The following is a 26,552-nucleotide window of genomic DNA, read 5'->3' on the forward strand; positions in this document are numbered from 1 at the left end:
TTCTTAGATGTAATAAGAGATCAGAGAAAAGTGCTGTGAATCACTTGGCAATGATGAACAATGGCCTATGGCAGAGAAATGAATATGTCAGGTGTGTGGTTTTTCCAAACCTAAAATATTTGCTTTCGATGCACTTAGCAGAGTTTTAATTACAGGGTGTTAAAACCTTGGAAGTGTCATGGTTACTCAGCACTCAATTTGATGATCCTATGTAAAATAATAATAGCTTTATTGATATACAATTTACATATATTCACAAAGTTGTGTGACCATCACCACTATCTAATTTCGGAACATTCTCATACTCCAGTAACAAGTTCTGTATTCATCAGCTATCTTTATTACTCCCCTCCTCCAGCTTCTGGCAACTGTCTACTTTTTGTCTCTATGAATTTGCCCATTCTGGACATTTTATAGAAATAAAATCATACAGCATGTGGTCTTTTGTGATTGGATTCTTTCACTTAGCATAATGAGTTCAAGGTCCATTCATGTTGTAGCATGTATCTGCACTGCATTCTTTTTTATTACCAAATAACATTCTATTGTATGGATATACCACATTTATTTTATCCTCTCATCAATTAATGGATATCTGGGTTCTTTTCACTTTGGGATATTATGAGTAATGCTACAATTAACACTAATGTACAGTTTTCTGTGTGAACATATGCTTTCTGCTGTCTTAGATATAGACCTAGGAATGGAACTGCTGGATCATATGGCAACTCTGTTTAGCTGTTTGAGAAACTGCCAGACTATTTTCGTAAGTGGCTGCATCATTTTACATTCCCACAAACCGTGTATGAGGGTTCCAATTTCTCCACATTCTTGCTGACATTTATAATTTATTATTTTGATTATAACTAGTGGCTATGAAGTAGCATATCTTTCTGGTTTTTAAGTTTTACTTTTTGCAGTGGACTGAATGTTTGTCTCTCCCCTGTCTTTCTCCTCCACCTGCCATGTGAGGAAATCAGGAAGAGGGCTCTCACCAGAACCTCACCATGTTGGCCCCGATCTCAGAACTATGAGAAACAAATGACTGTTACTTAAACCACTCAGTCTATGTTGTTCTTGTTATAGCAGCCCAAACTGACTAAGACATCATGGTAAAATAGACATAAGATAAAGTTTATAATTTAACCATTTATAGTGTACAATTCAATGGTATTAACTGCATTCACAATGTTGTGCAACCATCACCACTATCCATTTCCAGAACTGTTTCTATTTCCCAAATAGAAACTCTATACTCAATGAAAAATAAATTCCCCATGTCCTTCTTTCCCCATTGAGGTTTTGACTTGCATTTTGCTAATGGCTAATGATATTAAACATCTTTTCATGTGCTTATTGACCATTTATATATATCTTCTTTGGAAATATGTCTGTTCAAATCTTGGCTCACTGCAACCTCTGCCTCCCAGGTTAAAGTGATTCTCCTGCTTCAGCCTCCCAAGTAGCCAGTTTCACAGGCACCCACCACCACACCCAGCTAATTTTTGTATTTTTAATAAAGACAGGGTTCCACCATTTTGGCCAGGCTGGTCTTGAACTCCTGACCTCAAGTGATCTGCCCACCTCAGCCTCCCAAAGTGCTGGGATTACAGGTGTGAGCCACTTAGCCTGGCCCCTTTGACCATTTTTAAATTGGGTCATTTCTCCTTTTATTGTTGAGTTATATATTCTGACTACAAGCCTACTATCAGGTATATTATTTACAAATATTTTCCTTGATTCCATGGTTTCACTTTCTTGGTAAAGAAAGCACAAGTTATTAATTTTGATAGTTTCATTTAGCTATTTTTGTTGTTGTTTGCTTGTGCTTTTGGTATCATATCTGACAAGCAATTGTGTAATCCAAGCTCACAAAAATTTACCCCCATATTGTCTCTAAGAGTTTTGTAATTTTACCTCTTATATTTAGTTCTATGATCTATTTTGAGTAATTTTTTTATATGGTGTGATGTAGGGATCCAACTTTATTTTTGCATGTGAATGTTTAGTTGTCACAGCACCATTTGTTGGAAAGACTATTCTTTCCCCCATTGAATTGTCTGGCACCATGACTAAAAATTAATTAACTGCAAATGGACTTTCACGTGTATTCCATTGATCTATATGTCTTTCTTTATGCCAGAACAACACTGTCTTGATTACTGCAGTTTGTAGTAAGTTTTAAAACTGGAAAGTGTGAATCCTCTGACTTTATTCTTGTCTTTCAAGATTGACTTGGCTCTTTTGGGTCTCTTATATTTCCATACGAATTTCATGATCAGCTTGTCAATTTCTGCAAAGAAGCCAGTTGGGATTTTTATGGAGATTGTATTGAATTTATAGATCAGTGTTAGTAGTTTTCACATCTTAATAATGCTATGTCTTCACATCCATGAAGATACTTTTCCATTTATTTAGGTCTTCTTTAGTTTATTTAAACGTTGTTTCATAGTTTTCAGCATATAAGTCTTGCACTACTTTTGTTAAATTTATTCCTATTTTATTCTTTTGATGCTATTATAACTGTAATTATTTTCTTAATTTCACATTTGGGTTGTTTACTGCTAGAAATACAATTGATTTTTGAATATTGGCCTTCTATCCTGAAATCTTGCTAAAAGTGTTTATTTGTTCTAATAGTGGTTTTTGGTGGAATCTTCAAGATTTTCTAAATATAAGATCATGTCAACTGCCATAGAGATAATTTTACTTCCTCCTGTCTAATCTAAATGCATTTATTTCTTTTATTTTCTTTCCTTCCTTTTCCTTGACTAATTTATTTTGTTTTTTTTTTTTTAGATATGGGGGTCTTACTCTGTTGCCCAGGCTATAGTGCAGTGGAGCCATCATAGCTCACTGCAGCTTCAAACCTGGGCTCAAGTGATCTTCCCATCTCAGCCTTCTGAGTAGCTGATACTACAGGCATGCACCACCATGCCTGGCTAATTTCTTCTCATTTTTATATTTTGTAGAGACAGGGTCTCACTATGGCTCAGGCTGGTCTTGAACTCTTGAGTGTCGTGATTCTCCCACCTCAGCTTCCCAAAGTGCTGAGATTACAGGCATGAGCTACTGCAACTGGTCTAGAATTTCTTTTGTCAGAAGAGAAGAAGTCAAGAAGGGCAAGGCCAAGAATGTCTAGGAGCCCAGTATCTTGCAAATAAATCTATTTGTTGATATTTTATTTTCTCATTCCCTGATTAAGAGATCTCTCTTCTCTGATTCCCCCATTTAGGAAGGAATGTATAACTTAAAGCAGAGTACTTCTTTTAAAACATGTCTTGGACATTACCCAGTGATCCATCAACCAGCATTCAACCAGTTGTCTTTTACCTCCAATCTCCTGTCTTATCCTAAACCACCATGCTGAGCACAAAGGGTAGAAAATATAAAATGTAAACAATAGAAACCAATGAACTTAGGTTGCTATTCATTTGTGTACCCCAACCACCAGATTATGCTTATCAGTTTTTTCTTTTTGGTATCCTCACCCTAGCTTGCGATATCTGATATAGTTTTTTTTCTATATACTCATCTATGTCGGTGTTGGGAAATAAATGTCCCAACTTTGGAGGCTATGTTTATCATCTGGCCTCTGCTGCACATGTGTTACTTAGCCTCCTTATTACCTGACCCATGTGGAGAATGTAAAGTGTCTTCATAAATCTAAATTTAATTTTCTCTCAATAAGAACTGGAAAATATGTCTAATTATAAGGATGCTATAGACTACAAAAGAAGAATATTCAATTCCTACTAATAACCCTGAGAAGTCTGAAATACTGTGTTATTTTTGGAATTACTATGTTACATTTTAGGCTGGCACAGCTATTTCTCAGAGAAGTGGCTGTAAAATAATAGAAAGAACAGTATGTTATGAGTGCAGTCCTGGGTTCTGGTCCTTCTGCATTTAGCTTGGTGTGTAGCCTTGGCTAAGTTGTCACTTGAGCTCTCTGGGCCTGAAATGAAAAGTTTGAACTAAAGAATCCCTCAAGCACTGATATTGCATGATCCTGTGATGTGTATGAGAGGTGCTGTCTGTAAACCTGGTAAAGCGGGTCTGTATGCAAACCAGTTCAAGAAGGCCATAACTTTCAGGAAGCACACTGCAGAAATGATGTCACCATAGCTACCAGGGCAGCAGTCTCTTGAAGAAGGACTTGCATGAGTTTCAATTTCACATCCCAACAAACTAGCTTGCATTGTCTTTCCCTCCAAAGACCACAAAGCAGGAGGGGAAGCATATGACAACATATGGTACTGGAGCATGTATTCTGAATGAGATAATTCTTAAGAACAGAGTTCATCTAAGCAGAAGGCGATGCAAATTCACAATCTCCTGAAGATTGTGAGTGTATTGCCTAGGGAGTTTCCTTTTTGATGTTCCTCCCACTCTAGCCTAATGGCCATCCTGAAGTACGGACAGAGGAAGGCCCAGAAAAGGTCTCCTAGTTATATGCTTGGAATCATTGCTCACTAATATGTCACATGTCCTAGTTTGCGCAAGGTAGAGTCTGTTTACACTTGTTATATTAGTCCATTCTTGCACTGCTGTAAATACCTGAGACTGGATAATTTATAAAGAAAAGAGGTTTAATTGGCTCACCATTCTGTAGGCTGTACAGGAAGCATAGTGGCTTCTGCTTCTGGGGAGGCCTCAGGAAGCTTCCAATCACGGCAGAAGGCAAAGCAGGAAGAAGGTGTTTCACACAATGGGAGCAGTGCAAGGGGACGTGGGAGGTGCCACACACTTTTTTTTTTTTTGAAACAGAGTGTTGCTCTGTTGCCCAGGCTGGAGTGAGTGTAGTGGTGTGATCTTGGCTCACTGCAACCTCCACCTCCCAGGTTCAAGCGATTCTCCTGCCTCAGCTTTCCGAGTAGCTGGGATTACAGGCGCATGCCACCATGCCTGGCTAATTTTTATATTTTCAGTAGAGGCAGGGTTTCACCATGTTGGCCAGGCTGGTCTTGAAATCCTGACCTCAGCTGATCCACCTGCCTCAGCCTCCCAAAGTGCTGGGATTACAGGCGTGAGCCACCATGACTGGCCCTTGTGCCACACACTTTTAAATAACCAGAACTCACTCACTATCACAGGGATGGCACCAACTGGGGGATGCCACTAAACCGTTCATGAGAACTCCACCCCCATGATCCAGTCACCTCCCACCAGGCCCGACCTCCAACACTGGGGACTATAACTTGATGTGCGATTTGGTGGGGACACAGATCCAAACCATATCACCTATTATCCCAGATTATTAATATTATTATTATTATTTTGAGATGGTGTCTCATGCTGTTGCCCAGGCTGGAGTGCAGTGGCATGATCTCAGCTCACTGCAACCTCTGCCTCCTGGGTTCAAGCCATTCTCCTGCCTCAGCCTCCCAAGTAGCTGGGATTACAGGTACCTGCCACCACACCTGGCTAAGTTTTGTATTTTTAGTAGACACGGGATTTCACCATGTTGGCCAGGCTAGCCTCAAACTCCTGATCTCAGGTGATCCGCCCATCTCGGCCTCCCAAAGTGCTGGGATTACAGGCATAAGCCACTGTGCCCAGCCTCAGATAATTATTAATAGGACCCTTCTCCTCTTTAAAGTCTCATGGCTTAGACAATAGATTAAATAATCACTATAAGAGCATGCTTATTCCTAGGTCCACCCATTTGTTTTTTTAAGAAATAAAATAAAATATTGTTCAATTAAATCCCTTCACTTGTTTCATTTTCTAACAGTATCAGCTTCCATCTATTGTGTACCCACTTGCAGCATGCTCTGGGCCAAGGTTTTAGACAGGAAATCTTATTCACAGCACCTTAGAGGGTATCATTAGTCCCCTTTAGATATGAGGAACCTGAGGCTCTGAGAGGAGAAAAGTAGCAGATCCAGAATTTGAACCTAGGTCGGTTGGCATCAGAAGCCTTTTGTCATTATGCTGCTCTGTGTTAAAAAAAAAAAAAAAAAAAAGAAAGAAAGAAAGAAAGAAAAGAGAAAAAACGAAAAAAAAAAAAAACAGAAAAAAGTATTTTTAACCTTCAGGAAAGGTATATTGTCTCATTTGTATTTTTAGATTTAGAATGCTAATGAGTGAAGCACTTCAGATCCTGGCATCAACACCCATTGTGTCTTCTCTCTGTTCCTCAGTTTCCTCTTCAGGAAAATGGGACTAATAGTAGTTTCTATCTCATGGCAGTGTTGTAAGGATTAAGAGCTAATATACATAGAGTGCTTAGAACAGTGCCTGGTGCACTGCACTCTTCTTAACTGTTAGTGTTATTATCATCATCACCTCCACCATCATCACGTGATTGTTTATACTTGAACAAAGTGCCCTCACTACACATGCTTCACTAATCAGCTCCTGCTCTCCGGCACCCTCAGCTCTTCCCAACTACTGCACCTCAGCCCGCCTGCCAGTTTCCACTTACCTCGCCATCTGTCTCTGATTGTATTAATTTCTCATTAACATCCTTTTTCTGTTATAATTTCAGTAAGTACAAAATATGTAAGAATTTTATGTTTTTACTGCAGAAACATAGTTTTTCTCCTTCTATCTACCACCTGATTCATCCAGCTTTGAAAAACTGCAGGGTTCTGCAGCAATACTTGAAACATTATAACTCGAAGAGGTGAGAAAACTGGGGTCTCTGTGACCACTTCTCAATTTTGCGATAATTCACAGTATCACTTCATCCCCCAGTCTCTTTAGCTCTGAAATGGAAAGAACAACGTTTAGTTTTGAGATTCTTATATGGAAGTTATAGTCTTTTTTTTTTTTTTTTTTTTTTTTTTTTTGAGATGGAGTCTCGCTCTGCCGCCCAGGCCGGAGTACTGTGGCCAGATCTCAGTTCACTGCAAGCTCCGCCTCCCGGGTTCACGCCATTCTCCTGCCTCAGCCTCCCGAGTAGCTGGGACTACAGGCGCTCGCCACCTCGCCCGGCTAATTTTTTTGTAGTTTTTAGTAGTCTTAAGGTAAAGAATTGGTAGGTAACTATTGACTTAGGCATCATAATGGTTGAAAAACTTAAAATGTTGAGGATCACATAGAAAACATATTTTTAAAGTTAAATATAATCTTTTTCTTATTACTCAAAAGAATAAAATGTTCATTGTTACATCTAATTTTCATGTATGTGTATTTCTAAATCGTGTGTGTAGATATAAACAAAAATGAGATAAACTGAAGTACTGTTTTACAGTCTGCTTTTTTCCTGTTACAAAGTACTGTAAACATCTTTCCATTCTAATAATATTCAGTACTTTTTCAACTATTTTTGGTAGCAGAACTAATTTTCTGAAAGGAACCGTCCTGCATAAGACAGAAAAAATTGAAGCTTTTGAGGCTGAAAAAGGAACGTGAGAGCCAGGGCATCATCCGCTGTGTCTCCCACTGGTTTATTTTTCTTCCCTACCCTTCAGTTGTTGCCCCTGCTATGGTTTGGATATGGGTTGTTTGTCCTCACCAAAGCTCATGTTGAAATTTGATCCCCAGTGTGATGGTGTCAGGAGGTGGGGCCTAGTAGGAGATGTTTAAGTCGCGAAGGCAGAGCCCTCGTTAATGGGGCTCTTTTTTTTTTTTTTTTGAGATGGAGTCTCGCTCTGTCACCCAGGCTAGAGTGCAGTGGCCGGATCTCAGCTCACTGCAAGCTCCACCTCCCAGGTTCATGCCATTCTCCTGCCTCAGCCTCCGGAGTAGCTGGGACTACAGGCGCCCACCACCTAGCCCGGCTAGTTTTTTGTATTTTTTAGTAGAGACGGGGTTTCACCGTGTTAGCCAGGATGGTCTCGATCTCCTGACCTTGTGATCCACCCGTCTCGGCCTCCCAAAGTGCTGGGATTACAGGCTCTTTTGGTAGTGAATGTGTTCTCATTCTAGAGAGACTGGTTTAGCTCAGGGGAATGGATGCGTTGTTATAAAACCAGGAGGCCCTTATATTTCTCTCTTAACATGTGTCTGCTTCCCCTTGAGCTTCTCCACCATGTTGTAACACAGCATGAAATGCCTGCCAGAAGCCAGGGCCATGACCTTGAACTTCTCAGCCTGCAGAACTCTGAGCCAAAAAAACCTCTTTACCTTAGAAATTACCCAGTTTCAGGTGTTCTTTCATTGCAACACAGAATGAACTATGACATCTGAGACACCACCAAAGAACCCTGTGGATCCAAGGATCATTACAGCATGCCATTCTATATGTAACCAATATCTCTTCATTTAGGTTATTTCCAATTTTTTTCTGTCATAAACAACACTGCAGGGAACATCCTTTTAGCTAATCTTGGCATTTGTTATTTATTTATTTATTTCCTCAGAACACCTTTTTAGAAGCAGAATTTCTGAGTCACAGTACATGTATAAATTTTTAAAAATCAATATTCCAAAAAAAAGGTCTTTTTAGAAAGTCTGTACAAATTAACCTACTAACCTTGGGTGTTTTCATTACAAAAAAAATCTTGGCCAAATGTTTTGGTTAATGGCAAAACCAGAAAATTCAGAGGAAACACCAGATACCATTAAACAGAGGAAGAGAGACAAGAATCTGTCACTTCACCCTATCCTTCCCCCCATACTCACTCTTTCCCTCAGTCTCCACTTCCCTCCCAAAGGAATTTTGTTCTTTAATGTTTGCAGAGATCTCAAAAGCAAAGACCCTACCCTCTAGAGCTTGCATTTTAAGGTTAAAAGATAATAAAATGTAGAGAAAAGCTTGCCCATTCCTATCAACTGGGCTTAGGACAAGTTCCAACATAGAAAACACTCTTGAAGTAGGAATTCAACATGTGCCATGTTGGTGTGCTGCACCCATTAACTCATCATTTACATTAGATATATCTCCCAATGCTATCCCTCCCGACTCCACCCTCCCCACAATAGGCCCTGGTGTGTGATGTTCCCCTTCCTGTGTCCAAGTGATCTCAATGTTCAATTTCCCCTTATGAGTGAGAACATGTGGTGTTTCGTTTTCTATTGTTGCAATAGTTTGCTGAGAATGATGGTTTCCAGTTGCATCCATGTCCCTACAAAGGATATGAACTCATCCTTTTTTATGGCTGCATAGTATTCCATGGTGTATATGTGCCACATTTTCTTAATCCAGTCGGTCACTGATGGACATTTGGGTTGATTCCAAGTCTTTGCTATTGTGAATAGTGCCACAATAAATATACGTGTGCATGTGTCTTTATAGCCGCATGATTTATAATCCTTTGGGTATATACCCAGTAATGGGATGGCTGGGTCAAATGGTATTTCTAGTTCTAGATCCTTGAGGAATCGCCACACTGTTTTCCACAATAGTTGAACTAGTTTACAGTTCCACCAACAGTGTAAAAGTGTTCTTATTTCTCCAAATCCTCTCTAGCACCTGTTGTTTCCTGATTTTTTACTGATTGCCATTCTAACTGGTGTGAGATGGTATCTCATTGTGGTTTTGATTTGCATTTCTCTGATGGCCAGTGATGATGAGCATTTTTTCATGTGTCTGTTGGCTGTATGAACGTCTTCTTTTGAGAAGTGTCTGCTCATATCCTTTGCCCACTTTTTGATGGGGTTGTTTGTTTTTTTCTTGTAAATTTGTTTGAGTTCTTTGTAGGTTCTTGATATTAGCCCTTTGTCAGATGAGTAGATTGCAAAAATGTTCTCCCATTCTGTAGGTTGCCTGTTCACTCTGATGGTAGTTTCTTTTGCTGTGCAGAAGCTCTTTAGTTTAATTAGATCCCATTTGTCAATTTTGGCTTTTGTTGCCATTGCTTTTGGTGTTTTAGACATGAAGTCCTTGCCTATGCCTATCTCCTGAATGGTATTACCTAGGTTTTCTTCTAGGATTTTTATAGTTTTAGGTCTAACATTTAAGTCTCTAATCCAGCTTGAATTAATTTTCATATAAGGAGTAAGGAAAGCATCCAGTTTCAGCTTTCTGCTTATCACTAGCCAATTTTCCCCACACCATTTACTAAATAGGAATCCTTTCCCCATTTCTTGTTTTTGTCAGGTTTGTCAAAGATCAGATGCTTGTAGATGTGTGGTATTATTTCTGAGGACTCTGTTCTGTTCCATTGGTCTATATCTCTGTTTTGGTACCAGTACCATGCTGTTTTGGTTACTGTAGCCTTGTAGTATAGTTTGAAGTCAGGTAGCATGATGCCTCCAACTTTGTTCTTTTGGCTTAGGATTGTCTTGGCAATGCGGGCTCTTTTTTGGTTCCATATGAACTTTAAAGCAGTTTTTTCCAATTCTGTGAAGAAAGTCATTGGTAGCTTAATGGGGATGGCATTGAATCTATAAATTACCTTGGGCAGTATGGCCATTTTCACAATATTGATTCTTCCTATCCATGAGCATGGTATGTTCTTCCATTTGTGTCCTCTTTTATTTCACTGAGAAGTGGTTTGTAGTTCTCCTTGAAGAGGTCCTTTACATCCCTTGTAAGTTGGATTCCCAGGTATTTTATTCTCTTTGAAGCAATTGTGAATGGAAGTTCATTCATGATTTGGCTCTCTGTTTGTCTGTTACTGGTGTTTAAGAATGCTTGTGATTTTTGCACATTGATTTTGTATCCTGAGACTTTGCTGAAGTTGCTTATCAGCTTAAGGAGATTTTGGGCTGAGACAATGGGGTTTTCTAAATATGCAATCATGTCATTTGCAAACAGGAACAATTTTACTTCTTCTTATCCTAACTGAATACCCTTGATTTCTTTCTCTTGCCTGATTGCCCTAGTCAGAACTTCCAACACTATGTTGAATAGGAGTGGTGAGAGAGGGCAGCCCTGTCTTGTGCCAGTTTCAAAGGGAATGCTTCCAGTTTTTGCCCATTCAGTATAATATTGGCTGTGGGTTTGTCATAAATAGCTCTTATTATTTTGAGATACATTCCATCAATACCGAATTTACTGACAGTTTTTAGCATGAAGGGCTGTTGAATTTTGTCAAAGGCCTTTTCTGCATCTATTGAGATAATCATGTGGTTTTTGTCTTTGGTTCTGTTTATATGCTGGATTACATTTATTGATTTGCATAGTTTGAACCAGCCTTGCATCCCAGGGATGAAGCCCACTTGATCATGGTGGATAAGCTTTTTGATGTGCTGCTGGATTCGTTTGCCAGTATTTTATTGAGGATTTTTGCATTGATATTCATCAGGGATATTGGTCTAAAATTCTCTTTTTTTGTTGTGTCTCTGCCAGGCTTTGGTATCAGGATGATGTTGGCCTCATAAAATGAGTTAGGGAGGATTCCCTCTTTTTCTATTGATTGGAATAGTTTCAGAAGGAATGGTACCAGCTCCTCCTTGTACCTCTGGTAGAATTCGGCTGTGAATCCGTCTGGTCGTGGACTTTTTTTTGGTTGGTAGGCTATTAAGTATTGCCTCAATTTCAGAGCCTGCTATTGGTCTATTCAGGGATTCAACTTCTTCCTGATTTAGTCTTGGGAGAGTGTAAGTGTCCAGGAAATTATCCATTTCTTCTAGGTTTTCCAGTTTATTTGCGTAGAGGAGTTTATAGTATTCTCTGATGGTAGTTCGTATTTCTGTGGGGTTGGTGGTGATATCCTCTTTATCATTTTTTATTGCATCTATTTGATTCTTCTCTCTTTTCTTCTTATTAGTCTTGCTAGCGTCTATCAATTTTGTTGATCTTTTCAAAAAACCAACTCCTGGATTCATTGATTTTTTGGAGGGTTTTTTGTGTCTCTATCTCCTTCAGTTCTGCTCTGATCTTAGTTATTTCTTGCCTTCTGCTAGCTTTTGAATGTGTTTGCTCTTGCTTCTCTAGTTCTTTTAATTGTGATGTTAGGGTGTCAATTTTAGATCTTTCCTGCTTTCTCTTGTGGGCATTTAGTGCTATAAATTTCCCTCTACACACTGCTTTAAATGTGTCCCAGAGATTCTGGTACATTGTGTCTTTGTTCTCATTGGTTTCAAAGAACATCTTTATTTCTGCCTTCATTTCGTTATGTACCCAGTAGTCATTCAGGAGCAGGTTGTTCAGTTTCCATGTAGTTGAGCGGTTTTGATTGAGTTTCTTAGTCCTGAGTTCTAATTTGATTGCACTGTGGTCTGAGAGACAGTTTGTTATAAATTCTGTTCTTTTACATTTGCTGAGGAGTGCTTTACTTCCAACTCTGTGGTCAATTTTGAAATAAGTGCAACATGGTGCTGAGAAGAATGTATATTCTGTTAATTTGAGGTGGAGAGTTCTGTAGATGTCTATTAGGTCTGCTTGGTGCAGAGCTGAGTTCAATTCCTGGATATACTTGTTAACTTTCTGTCTCATTGATCTGTCTAATGTTTACAGTGGGGTGTTAAAGTCTCCCATTATTATTGTATGGGAGTCTGAGTCTCTTCGTAAGTCTCTAAGGACTTGCTTTATGAATCTGGGTGCTCCTGTATCGAGTGCATATATATTTAGGATAGTTAGCTCTTCCTGATGATGAATTGATCCCTTAGCCATATGTAATGGCCTTCTTTGTCTCTTTTGATCTTTGATGGTTTAAAGTCTGTTTTATCAGAGACTAGGATTGCAACCCCTGCTTTTTTTTGTTTCCCATTTGCTTGGTAGATCTTCCTCCATCCTTTTATTTTGAGCCTATGTGTGTCTCTGCATGTCTGATGGGTCTCCTGAATACAGCAAACTGATGGGTTTTGACTCTTTATCCAATTTGCCAGTCTGTGTCTTTTAATTGGATGATTTAGTCCCTTTACATTTAAGGTTAATATTGTTATGTGTGAACTTGATCCTGTCATTATGATATTAGCTGGTTATTTTGCTCATTAGTTGATGCAGTTTCTTCCTAGCATCAATGGCCTTTACATTTTGGCATGTTTTTGCAATGGCTGGTACTGGTTGTTCCTCTCCATGTTTAGCACTTCCTTCAGGATCTTTTGTAGGGCAGGCCTGGTGGTGACAAAATCTCTAAGCATTTGCTTGTCTGTAAAGGATTTTATTTCTCCTTCACTTATGAAACTTAGTTTCGTTGGATATGAAATTCTGGGTTGAAAATTCTTTTCTTTAAGAATGTTGAATATTTGCCCCCACTCTCTTCTGGCTTGTAGAGTTTCTGCCGAGAGATCTGCTGTTAGTCTGATGGGCTTCCCTTTGTGGGTAACCCGACCTTTCTCTCTGGCTACCCTTAACATTTTTTCCTTCATTTCAACTTTGATGAATCTGACAATTATGTGTCTTGGAGTTGCTCTTCTGGAGGAGTATCTTTGTGGCGTTCTCTGTATTTCCTGAATTTAAATGTTGGCCTGCCTTACTAGGTTGGGGATGTTCTCCTGGATGATATCCTGCAGAGTGTTTTCCAACTTGGTTCCATTTTCCCCGTCACTTTCAGGCACACCAATCAGACGTAGATTTAGTCTTTTTTTTTTTTTTTTAGGATGGAGCAATCCTTTATTTTTACACACTTTGACAAGGAGGTTTTCTGTAAACAACTTTTCCAGTGGAGAACAGAGAACGGGAAAATCAGCCTCCAGATATCAGCAGCTGCTCTGCTCAGGGCTGAGGCTCCTCCTTGCCAATGTGGTGAGGTGGAGGGGTGTACTTCCCTTCCTTTATCAGCTTATCCCGCTGCCTCCTGATGGTACTCACACATTTTATCATTTTCTGCCAAAGCAAACACTCTACAAAATCATCATATTCTATCTTGCACTCTTTCTCTGCCCGGATAGCACCAATTCCATGTGTACATTCTATCCATTCTTTTTCAAAAGCATGGCATCGAGTAGCAATCTTGTAGGGCTGTTCAGCACTCTGGATTGTCCACCATTGATCTATGTTAAGGCCGAACCTTTTCTGGATGTCCAAGAAAGGCATGGCGATCCGATGCTCATACTCTTGTCTCTTCTCTGGCCAGATTTAGTCTTTTCACATAATCCCATATTTCTTGGAGGCTTTATTCATTTTGTTTTACTCTTTTTTCTCTACACTTCTCTTCTCACTTCATTTCTTCATTTCATTCATTTGATCTTTAATCACTGATACTCTTTCTTCCAGTTGATCAAGTCGGTTACCGAAGCTTGTGCATTTGTCACATATTTCTCGTGTCATGGTTTTCATCTCTATCAGTCCTTTTAAGGTCTTCTCTGCATTGATTATTCTAGGTATCTGTTCATCCATTCTTTTTTCAAGGTTTTTAGTTTCTTTGCACTGGTTACATAGTTCCTCCTGTAGCTCTGAGAAGTTTGATCGACTGAAGCCTTCTTCTCTCAACTCATTAAAGTCATTCTCCATCCAGCTTTGTTCTGTTGCTGGCGATGAGCTGCGTTCCTTTGAAGGGGGAGATGCGCTCTGATTTTTTGAATTTCCAGCTTTTCTGCCCTACTTTTCCCCTATCTTTGTGGTTTTATCTGCCTTTGGTCTTTGATGATGGTGATGTACTGATGGGGTTTTGGTGTGAGTGTCCTTTCTGTTTGTTAGTTTTCCTTCTAACAGGTGGGACCCTCATCTATAAGTCTGTTGGAGTTTGTTTGAGGTCCACTCCAGATCCTGTTTGCCTGGGTATCCAGCGGAGGCTGCAGAAGATAGAATATTGCTGAACAGTGAGTGTTGCTGTCTGATTCTTGCTCTGGAAGCTTCGTCTGAGGGGTATACCCAGCCGTGTGAGGTGTGAGGTGTCGGTCTGCACTTAGTGGGGGATGTCTCCCAGTTAGGCTACTCAGGGGTCAGGTACCCACTTGAGCAGGCAATCTGTCCGTTCTCAGATCTCAGCCTCCATGCTGGGAGAACCACTGCTCTCTTCAAAGCTCAGTTGAAAATGCAGAAATCACCTGTCTTCTGTGTCGCTCATGCTGGGAGCTGGAGGCTGGACCTGTTCCTATGTGGCCATCTTGGGCGTCCCCCCCCCCTTTTATTTCTTTACTTCCCTAATAAACTTGCTTTCACTTTACTCTATGGATTCGCCCTGAATTCTTTCTTGCATGAGATCCAAGAACCCTCTCTTGGGGTCTGGATGGGATCCCTTTCCTGTAATAATTTCTGTTAAGAATCTTGAATGTTACCAAGTACTTCTCTAATTTCATCTTTGTGTCTAAGAATTGGGTTGAATTTAAAGTAGTCACTTTAAGGAAGTTAGGAAAAATAAAGAGAAAGATTAGAAGGGAAAAATTTCTCCATTTTAACAATGTGTTTCACTCTTCTAAAATAAAGCATAAATATTAGGGGAAGGTCATTAACCTGGAGGAAGGCCAAGCACTGGGGCAAGGACATGGAAAGTGTGGGAGGAGACAATATGAAATTAAGATTGGTTTAACATATGAAACACCTTCTTGTAGTGTCACTGCTAAGTAGCTGGAATGGTTAAGAGCAATCACTCCAAGCCAAGTTCTTGGTGCTTCAGAAGGCTGCCACACTTTTTCCTCTGGATGAATTGCTTAATTACTTCATTTGTCTGAGATCTCATCGTGGAACTCATTTCTAAATCCATCAGGACCTAGAGGGTGTCAGGATGATGTAGCAGTCTTATAAATTTCTTTATATTATCTAGTAATTCTTATTGTACATTAAATGCTTCAGAATGACAGGAAGATGTAACTTATCATTGTGACTGGGAATGACTTTGAAAACATCTTTTTCTCCTTTTAAGAGGAGAAAAGAGCAATGGAAAGAGTCTTTCAAATCTCCAAATTAGTATTTAACTAAGTTAGCGTGAAACCTGTTCTCTTTCAAGCCCTTGATTGCTTTATTAGAAGTAATTGCTTATCTCGGTTTAAGAAAATTGATTGAGACAGGTTACTTGCTTTCATGTCTCATTTATATCCACTTTATATTAAGTATTTTGAATGCATTTTTAACCCTTAATGTTTTGCAGACTAGATAGGAACCTACAGAAAGAAGAGATATGTTCTTTTAACATCAATATATTACTCTTATTAAAAATATCATTCTTATTAATGTCAAATGGTCTTTTGGTACCTAATGATCTTGACAAGAACAACCATGTGGATTTGGAATCAGGAGAGAATAGGGTCATTTATCTGTGGTGCTGTGGGAGAGACATTTTCTTTTTCAATTTTCTTTCTCCATTTTCTTATTACAATTACTGTTTGGGTTCATTATGACAACTCCCATCATTATGACTGTTCCAGCTCACAAGCTGGAGAAAGATTAATGGTAGAAGAAAATACAGTCTTTGGCATCAGAGCTACATCTAGCTGTTAATATAACAGAGTAGAAATACATGAAATCCATTTATAAGATTTATGCTTGTGATGGAGAAAGTAGTACAAAGTATAAAATGTTAAGATGTAGAACCTGAAGTGTTGGCAGGTAGCCTGTGAATTTCAATCATTTATTCATTCACTCATTCTTTCAACAAATCTTGAGCATTAATTATGTGTGCATCTTGTACACTGAGCTTGAAATAAACTCTAATAAGACCCAGCCTCATAAGGGATGTGGGATGGGAAGTATGAGCACAGTGGCGGTTGGAGATAGGGGGCTTACATCTCTGGTTTTGACCATTCTGAGGACTTGAGTTTTGATTGTGATTATCTGGTGGGAAGCTCTGGTTCTAGGTGTCTATTATAATGACAACTAGTTTGTTTATTTGTTTGTTTTTTAACACAAAGCTTTGTTGTGAATAACCAAATCTACAAATGAAAACTGTATATTTACTAATTCATTCTGTAGTACAGAAACAATAAAAGCTCCACAGTGAGTCAATACAAGCCTGTAATTTCTCCTCACCTAAGAGATCGGTAATTCTTCCATAACTGTTGTAACAATGAGAAAAGTTTGGTGCAGGCTGGGTTACTTTCTTCCAAAATAGCAGTGTATCCATGTTGTTGCCTCCTTTGATGTTTTTAGAGATGCTTTCCTTGTTGCAGGTCCCTTGTAACTAACTTCAGAGAGTTAGACTTTGTATTTTTAACCTTGGGAAGGTCTGCTGTAGGTCTTGTTTGTGGGAGCACTCCAAATGTTCCCTCTGTGGGGTTTTCTTTCTCAGCTCTATAGCTTTGGGTGGGGTGTTCTAAAAACCTTTGAAGCAGAAGAGTCATTTCCTGTTTGGAGGCCTAAGCATAAAGAAAGCTCTTTGTCATTGCTCAGAAATGGGGAGTCCATGACAATTGCTGTGCAAGAGCATTCAGCACTCTTCCAGTAAGAAATAGGTAGATCGGGTGTTGCCCTTTAATCACTTCTTGCTCAACATCATGTAGGTTATAATCAGCACTGTTCTAGGCACTGGAGATGCAACAAAAGGCAGTGTTCCTATCCCTGAGGAGCTTATAGTCTGGTGAGGGAGTCAGACAGTTATGGAACCATGTGACTAGTGCTATGATACAGGTATGCAGGCAGGGGGTGGGTGCTATGGGATCGTAGAGAAAGGTTACTTAATCCAGAGAAGTTCAAAGCATTTAAAGTTTTGTTAAGTAGCATCATTTTTTGAAAGTTGATTACTCCAAAATAATCTGGGAACTTTATCTAAGATATTTTGTAGCTCTATATTAAAATATATGCATATATATGGAATTATATTTATAAAATAACAAATACATTTTGTACTATGTTTGTTATGGTAGCATTTTGTTATTATTCAATTTAATTAACCTTTAAAATGTGAGATATATCAGGAGGCAGTCAGGGAAGTTTTCCTACGAAGGTCTTACCAAAGCTGAGACCTACAGAGCAAGTGTCAGTAAGCCAGAGAAAGCCAAGAAGGGGAGAGGGTGTGTTCTGTAAAGGGAAACAGCACATACAAAGACCGGAGAGGTAGGGCATGGTAATCCCAGCACTTTGGGAGGCCAAGAGGGGTGGATCACCTGAGGTCAGGAGTTTGAGACCAGCTTGGCCAACGTCGTGAAACCCCATCTCTACTAAAAATACAAAAATCAGCTGGTGTGGTGGTGCATGCCTGTAATTCCAGCTACTCAGGAGGCAGAGGCAGGAGAATTACTTGAACCCGGGAGGCAGAGGTTGCAGTGAGCCGAGATGGCGCCACTGCACTCTAGCCTGGGTTACAGAGCAAGACTGCATCTGAAAACAAAACAAAAAAAGGCTGAGAGACAAGAAGCAATGGGTTGGGAAAGTTGGGTTAGTTCTTCCCATCCTGCATGGAAGAGGGAAGCCTAGAAGTAGGATGGAAGGGGGTGGAAGAGTAAGCAGGGGTATGATAGTGGAGAACCTTACATGTTCAACAAGGAGTCCAGGCTTTATCCTGAAGTCAATGGAAGAAGAGGGGATAATAAAGGACTTTGAAAAGGACTGAGACAAGATTAGATTTTTGGAGGATGAATTGAAAGAAAAAGACTGGAGGCAGGAAGACCAAGGGGATGCTGATGTAATAAACCAGGGAAGAGAAGATGGCAGTGTGAACTTAGGCAAGGGTCATGGAGAACTGAAAGAGATGATGGACTAGATGGTGACTTGGACTGGATTTGGTGACTGGCCAATGAGGGGATGAGAAAGAGGGGAGAATACTATTCCACCTTGGCCACAGCCTGTGGGTCCAGAATGTTTTGTAGGTAGAAATGAATTTTAGATATATCAGTCTAATTATACATATTTTTGGTAAATTTGCTGTAGAGACCAAGATAGCTTTTCCTTTCAAATCTCTACTGCATGAAATCACCTTATAGTTTAGACATCTTAAAATGCAAATCTCAGAAGTCTTACTTCCTCAGGGAGGTACATCTGTTCTTTCTACCAATTGGCGTGGGTTTTGGACCTTGATATTTTTGAATCAGTTACAGTCTCCCTGCCAGCTGAGGGCACACAACATTTCATTACTGGCAATACTGGAGTCAAGGAGCCCTGCCTATCCTGACTCTAGGTCTGGAGTTAGAGCCCATTGAGTCTGTGGTAGTTCCTTTTGCTTTTGATATTTAGTTAGTAGGAAAACTGAGAGGATATTGAATTTCATTAACACTTCCTTAGAAGCACATTTCCTTAGAAGCATGAATATTGCTTGGATTCTGAACACTTTGAATCTTCACCAAGAGAAGAAACCAAATGCCATGGCAAAAGGGTAAGAGTTGTCCTTTAGCTCCAGTCCATTTCTTGACATAAGCTACCTCCATCCTTGCACACCTACCTCCCATTTGGTATCTATTAACCTTCACCTACACTATGCCCTAAACTGCCTTCCCCTCCTCTTTTCCTCGACAATTTTACATATTTTGCCTTTCTACATTGAACTATGTGTATCCCCTTCCTCGCTGGCCCTCCCCACCATAATTGTGCTGTTGTATTTTATCCGTAAGACAGGCACTCTGCCCTATTCCACTTCTTAAACCTTAGTGTGCTTCAGAATCACTGGAGATGCTTGTTCAACTCCTGGGCCACTCGTCCTGTGTTTCTGAATCAGGAGAGCTGGACCAGGGCCTAGGAATCTGCATTTTAACAGAAGGTACCCTCCTCTGCTCCAGGTGATTCTGACTTGGTAAGGAGACCACTCTTTGAGGAACCCCACACTCTGCTGTAGCAGAACAGCCCTGCTTTTTGGTCAGGAGACCTGGAATTAGTTCCAGTGATGCCTCCACCAGTCCTATGGCTTTGGGGAAGTCACTTCAACTCCCTGGGCTTCTATTTCATCATCTAAATCCTGGAGAAGCAGGGAGATACATTACGCTAGAGACCTAAACTCCCTTGCTCCATGGCCTTCCCTTCTTTCCTGGCTGGCAAACCCCAAATCTGGATGGCTCTACTCTCTGCCTTCTCTTCCCTGCACCCAGGCTACTGAATGTGCTGAGAGAAAGTCACGGGTCAGTGGTGCTGCCCAGATGAGCTTTCAACACCATGCAAAGGATCGTGGGCCTCCTCCTGTCAGCAACCTCTCCCCTGCCTTTCCAAATGCTCTTCTGTCTCCTCAAATGCCAGGCCCAGCCATTCCTCCTGCATCTTAACATGTGAACTTACCTTTCAACCTATAGAGAAAGTAGAAGCCACGACAGGAAATCCCTTAACTTCCTACCACCACACCTGCAAATGCAGCGGCTTCCATACCTGTCCTTTCCTGCTTCCTTCTATTGCATTGTCTCTCCTCTGGGATATACCATTTTTATCTCAGATGCTCTGGATCTTGCTCTTTCAGGTTGCTCTGTCTGTCCTGTATCTTCCTCCTCTTCCTCTCTTCAGTTATATTCCTACCACCCAGAGATTTGTGCCGTTAACATATTGGTATAATCCTTTCAGGTTTTGTTTTGTTTTGTTTTAATGTATAAGAGTACATTTTATTATCCCTCATTGCAATTTTTATCAATTAAAGTTCAAAATGAAGCAGGGGGAGCTGAGTTACTATGTTATGGGACTTACAGGAACTGGGCCTCACAATTGTGGGAGGAGAGAAGTGAAGGCCCAACTTGAGAAAATTAGAGGAAGAGAGCAGTCATTTGTCAGTCATCTGAGAAGCCAAGCGCTCCCTCCTGGATTATCCAGGTGGGCCCAATGTGACAACAAGCATCCTTATAAGAGGGAGGCAGAAGGATGTGACTACAGTAGTAGGAAATGTGATGACGACTGGAACCACGCGAGGGTGGGGGCCTGAGCCAACACATGCAGGTGGCCTCCAGAACTTAGAAAAAGCAAGGGAATGAATTCTCCCCTAGAGCCTCCAGAAGATACCAGCCCTGCTGACACCTTGCCGTTAGCCCAGAGAAACTGATTTCAGACATCTGGACTCCAGAACTGTAAGAAAATAAGTGTGCACTGTTTTAGGCCACCAAGTTTGTGGTAATTTGCTGTAAGAGCCCTAGGAAACAAATGCACATATCCAGCCACAAAGGGAGACCACCACGGGAGCATCTCTGGAGACGTCTGTTGAAAGCTGCTGCCTCCGTAGTTATGTGCTCTAAGGATCTGTAGGCATCTGGTGCTGGGCCTGGGACCACTGTTTGTTGGTCAGCAGGGCTAGAAACAAGAAGACCTGGACACAGAGTGGAGGAGAGCTGGACCCCACTAGACACTCCTTTGTCTGTCCTTACTACGTCTGACGGAAAATAACTGCAGAAAGCAATGGCCACTTTATCATCTCTAAATTTCAACAAGCTCCTCTTGAGCCAGCCTTAGCCCGTATAGGGAACAGAACTCTGGGACCCACAGCTTCCACCTTAACTGAGTTGACACAGCACGTTCCAGCATAGGATCATATGGTTTTATTGGTTTCCCACCATACTGAACATTATGGCAAGAGCAGTTTACTATGTTGTGGGAGATTCTTCCAAACTAATTTAGAAGAAATTCTGATGAACCATTATTTATTTAACTTTCCTTCTATTATTATTAACTTAGGATGTTTTCCATTTTTCTCTACTACAAACAGTGCTGCAGCAACTCTCTGTTCATACAAATATTTGTCAGTATCTCTGACATTTCCTGGGAATGGATTCCTAGAAAGGAGATTACTGAATTAAAGGAAGTGAATTTCTACGGAGCTTGATGATTCCTGCCAAACTGCTTTCCAGAAGTGATGTATCAGTTTTCATTCCTATTAACATTGGCCTCAGGCCAGCATTGAATATTATATTTTAAATCTTTTCAAAGAGGCATTTCTTGACTATCTCTGATACAGGTGATCATTACTGGCTCAGGAATTGGATGTAAAGTGAGCTAGCTGGACTGGTGACACCTTCCCTTTACCTCCGTGGGTTCCTACGGCTTCAGAAGCTGCACCCTCGATGAAAGGGGACAACCTGTTCTGGTGAGGAATCTAGCATCTTTCAGTCAAGAACCTGGGGGAAGTATGTTGCTTAAAAATTAAATACATCCTTAGTAAACATGTTATGCACAAGAAAAACTGCTGTTCCTATATCAGAAATATAGAAACGGAAATAGAAAGCAAGTGATTTTCCCAGGTATAGCTAGCAAGTCCCTAGCAGGGTCACACTCAGGATTTTCTTTCCTGAAATTTTCCATCATGATTTAAAACATTTCAAAGCATCTATATTGTGCCAAAAATTAGATTCTGCATCACACATAGGAAAGCACAATTTTCGGCTTATTGCTTAAATACTAAATCACATTAATTGGCTGTTTCCCATTGTAAATATTTGAATTAATAAGGATATTTTTATCACACATAATTTTAAATGATCTTTTTGATTTTCAGCTTTGCTGCAACACAGATGGAACTAAAACAAAATTGTATAATGCTGAAGTGACCCAAGGAGAAAACTTCTCACGTAGATAATTTTGTGCAGAGAGTGAGTAAGGAGTCTATGCCACATCTTTCTCCAAATTTATATTTTCGCTGAAATGTAATGGGTAGACAGATAGTAATTGGTACAGTGAGAAATTAGTTCTGACTTATCTTCTCTCCAAACTGCAAAGTGTATTTTTATATACAATTTCAGAATGATAATAAAATGATCTGGTTTCCATTTATCAAAATGAGCGATGCTGAATGTCTGATGACTGGCTTGCTTTTTGAAATCTTATTTTAGAGTTATCAGACTGTCTGAGATCTTTGGGAAACTTCTGCATGAAGTGAGCCAATTGGCAAATAAACATCTACTTGCCATGTACAAACTATGCAAGGCTGAGCTACAGGGGATGTGGCAGAGATTATCGCTGGTTATCTCAAAATGGTCTCTGAACCAGCAGCATCAGCAGCATCTTGGAACTCATCAGAAATGCCTACCTTACACGTAACGGATCGGAAACTCTGAGGGGAGGCTGGGCAGTTGTGTTTTAACAAGCCCCATGGTGTATGCTAAAGTTTATTTAAGAACTCTGATCCCAAGAAACAGCTTAAAACACATACACACTCACAGGAGTCAGCTCTGGAAAAGAAATATTGTGCCATTAGCATATCAGAACATTTGAAGAAACCTTGAAAGAGCAAAGTTGATGTGGTCACATTGGCAGAGGAAACCATAGCCCAAATCACGCAGAAAAAATACGTTAGTAAGGGAATGAGAATGTTTTAGGAGGAACTCCAGAATAGGAGAATACTAAAAATGGCAGGGGCAAAAAAAAAAAAAAAAAAAAAAAAAAAATCTAGAAAAATTCCCGGCAAAAGCCGCAGCTGTGAGGAGCCTTGTACTCTCAGCCATGGTGAACCCCACCATGTTCCTCCACATTCCAGTGGACGGCGAGCCCTTGGGCTGCGTCTCCTTCAAGCTGTTTGCAGACAGGTTTCCAAAGACAGCAGAAAACTTTCATGTTCTGACCACTGGAGAGAAATGATTTGGTTATAAGGGTTCTTGCTTTCACAGAATTATCAAGGTTTATGTGTCAGGGTGGTGACTTCACACGCCATAATGGCACTGGTGGCAAGTCCGTCTACGGGGAGAAATTTGATGATAAGAACTTCATCCTAAAGCATACAGGTCTTGGCATCTTGTCTGTGGCAAATGCTGGGCCCAGTACAAATGGTTCCCAGTTTTTTATCTGCAATGCCAAGACTGAGTGGTTGGTTGGCACACATGTGGTCTTTGGCAAGGTGAAAGAAGGCATGAATATTGTGGAGGCCATGGAGCGCTTTGGGTCCAGGACAAGACCAGCAAGAAGATCATCATTGCTGACTGTGGACAACTCCAATAAATTTGATGTGTGTGTTTTATCTTCACCACCAGACCATTCCTTCTGTAGCTCAGGAGAGCACCCCTCCACCCCATTTGCTCACAGTATCCTAGAATCTTTGGGCTCTCGCTGCAGTTCTCTTTGGGTTCCATGTTTTCCCTGTTCCCTTCCATGACTAGTTAGATTGCAGAGTTGAATTAAGTTTATGATTATGAAATAAAAACTAAATAGCAGAAAGAAAAATTCCCAGAGCTGAACAATGACATGTTTTCAGATTAAAAGTACCCACAAAATGCTAAGCAGGTTGGAATAGACACATCTAGATGAAATTTTAGACACTAAGGATGAAGAGAAAGTTTCTAGAGAGAGAGGGGGAAAGAAAGATTACTTAAACAGGAGAATCAGTTTGGCATCAGACTTCTCATCAAAAACGCTGAAGACTAACAGGCACTAAGGAATCACTTCAAAGTTTTAAGAAAAAAATTATTTTGAACAAAGTATTGGGTTCCTGGAGAAACTTAACATTCAAGTTAGAGGGCAAAAAGAAAATGACAATTTTAAGCACAAGAAAGTCTTGTTGCATTAAAAAATTTACAAAGGGATTAAAGTTAAAAATATTGAGCCAGTTGGGAAACTATTTTAGTTTGAAAGAAAGAAATATTTGGATTACTGTCAGAATAATTCTCAAGAGGACATTTAGCAAAATTACACATTTTTAAAAACAAAAGCAAGAATAAAAGAGAAAGAGAGAAAGAGGAAGAGGAAGGAAGGATGGAAAGGGAGGGAGGAAAAGAAGGAAGGAAGGAAGGATGGAAGGAAGGAAGGAAAGGGAAGGAAAGAAGGAAGGGAAGAAGGGAAGGAGGAAGGAGGGAGGGAGGAAGGAAAAGAGGAAAGAGAAGGAAAGAAGGAAGGGAAAGGAAGGAGGGAGGGAGGCAGGAGGGACGAAGGAAACAGAAAAGGGAGGGAGGAGAAAAGGGAGAGAGGGAGGGAGGAGAAAAAGGAGGGAGGGAGGGAGGAATGAAAGAAGGAAGGAAGGAAGGAAGGAAGGAAAATTTAGGAACAAGTTCAGATTCAGCAGCTTAGTTAAGTGGCAGAGAAAAGTTATTACTCTCTGATACCCATTTAGTGGCTTATGTGAAATGAACTGGTTTTGAAGTTCGGTTTCTTCCACTTGGAATTTTGGGTTTTACATGCACAGCAAGTGTGGCTAGTACTGCATCCTTGTCCTCCCTTCCATGGCAAGGGCAAAGGACAAAAAACAGATGGACTTCCCTAAAGATTCATCATTGTCACCAGAAGAATAGCTGGGTTTCCTATGAGAGACTATATGCGGTCTTCCTTCATCTATGCAATTGGGGGACAGGAAAGGTATTGTTTGTCCTATGCAACAGTAGAGCACTGGTTTCTTCGCATACCCATATAGAACAGCTGGTTGTGCTCGCTTTGTCTCCCTTATTCCGGCATACAGGGAGTGTACAACTCAGCCATTCATTGACAGTTTTTTGACCCTGAAATATGTAAACAGAAGGATGGTCCAAAGGAATCACAATGTAATCCTCTCATAAAAGTAGTAACAGCTAGCTTTGTGTACAGACAGATTTCACAGAATTCTGATGCAAGCTTCACAAACAGTCCCATGAGGTGAGAGATATAATTATTATATATATATTTTTTTACAGAAGAATAATTTGAGGCTCAGAGGATTAAAGAAAACATCTAAGAACATGCAGCAAGTTAGTCAGTCTGTCTCACTTAGTGAGGACTTTCTGTGTGTCAGAACTTGCTGTTCCGAACACGTCTTTTAAAAAGGGAGTTAAGTCCCTCAATGGGGAATTTATGGGCTAGCAGAGGGAGATGGGTGGTGGTAAACATGTAAGGATATAGCCATAAAGATAATTTTAGGTATGGGAGATTGCCATGAAGAGGATAAAATAAGTCAAGTCGCAGGGGATGACTTGAGTTGCAGTGGGAGAGGGGCTGCTGCTTCAGCGTGGGTGGAGTTGGGGAAATTCTCTGGATTGAGACCTGAATGTTGAGAAGAAGGCATAAGAGGACTGGGGAAAGGACAACGTTTGCAGAGGAACAAGCCCCTTGATACAGCAATGAACTTGGCATGTACAAGAGGTACAAAAACAGACCAGTGTAGCTGGAACACAGTGAACAAAGACAAGGCTGGTAGGAGACAGGGTCCAAGAGGTAGGAAGAAGCCAATCATATAGAACTTTGTGGGCCATGGTAAGGAGTTTCAGTTTGGGTTTTATTCTAAGTGTAATGAGAAGTTTTATATATTTGTTTTCTTAAACATCTTTACTAAGGTATATTTTATATATCATAAAATTCAACTCTTTTGAGTGTGCAATTCAATGACTTTTATAATTGAATTAATTTACAATTATAAAACATAATTATAATTGTGTATTAATTACTGATAATTCAGGAGAGCAACCATCAACATAAATCAGTTTTAGAACATTCTTATTCTTCCAATAAGATCCCTCAGCCCACTGACAGTCATTCGTTTTTCCATGCAACTGCTAATCTATATTCTGCCTCTCTAAATTTGTCTTTTCTGGGCATTGCTGTAAATAGAATCATACAATATAAGGACTCTGGTGCCTGGCTTCTTTCACCAGGCATGCTGGTTTTGAGGTTAGGTAGGATGCGTTAGTAGTCTGCTGTTTTTTATTGCTGAACAGTGTTCCATTGTATGGATATGCCACAATTTGTTTATCCATTTTTCTGTTGATGAACAGGCAGGTTGTTTCCAGTTTTTGACTATTGTGAATAATGAATGCTGCTATGAACAGTTGTGTACAAGTCTTTATGTGGACACGTTTTCTTTCATTCCTCTTGAATACATACCTACAAATGGAATTGCTGGGCTACATAGGAATTTCAGACATTGCCAAACAGTTTTCCAAAGCGACTGCACCATTTTATATTCTCACCAGGAATGTATGAAGCTTCTCATTTCTCAACTCACCAACATTTTTTGTTGTCTGTGTTATTTATGATAACCATTCTAGTGGGTATACAACTATATCTCATTGCGGACTGAATTTGCATTTCCTTAATAGTCGACTGATGAGGTTGA

The 26,552-nt window shown here is 40.1% G+C and overlaps 1 protein-coding gene across 1 annotated transcript; it reads right to left on the minus strand.

The window, feature by feature from the left end:
* Positions 1–13,361: 13,361 nt before the first annotated feature.
* LOC117065203 (NADH dehydrogenase [ubiquinone] iron-sulfur protein 5-like) lies at positions 13,362–13,858 on the minus strand. The gene has a single exon (XM_033179746.1). It carries the CDS (start codon positions 13,814–13,816, stop codon positions 13,496–13,498), a length of 321 nt encoding a protein of 106 aa, XP_033035637.1. The 5' UTR covers positions 13,817–13,858; the 3' UTR covers positions 13,362–13,495.
* Positions 13,859–26,552: the final 12,694 nt, after the last annotated feature.

Source organism: Trachypithecus francoisi, unplaced genomic scaffold, assembly GCF_009764315.1.
Source record: "Trachypithecus francoisi isolate TF-2019V2 unplaced genomic scaffold, Tfra_2.0 Lachesis_group2, whole genome shotgun sequence".
NCBI lineage: Eukaryota > Metazoa > Chordata > Mammalia > Primates > Cercopithecidae > Trachypithecus > Trachypithecus francoisi.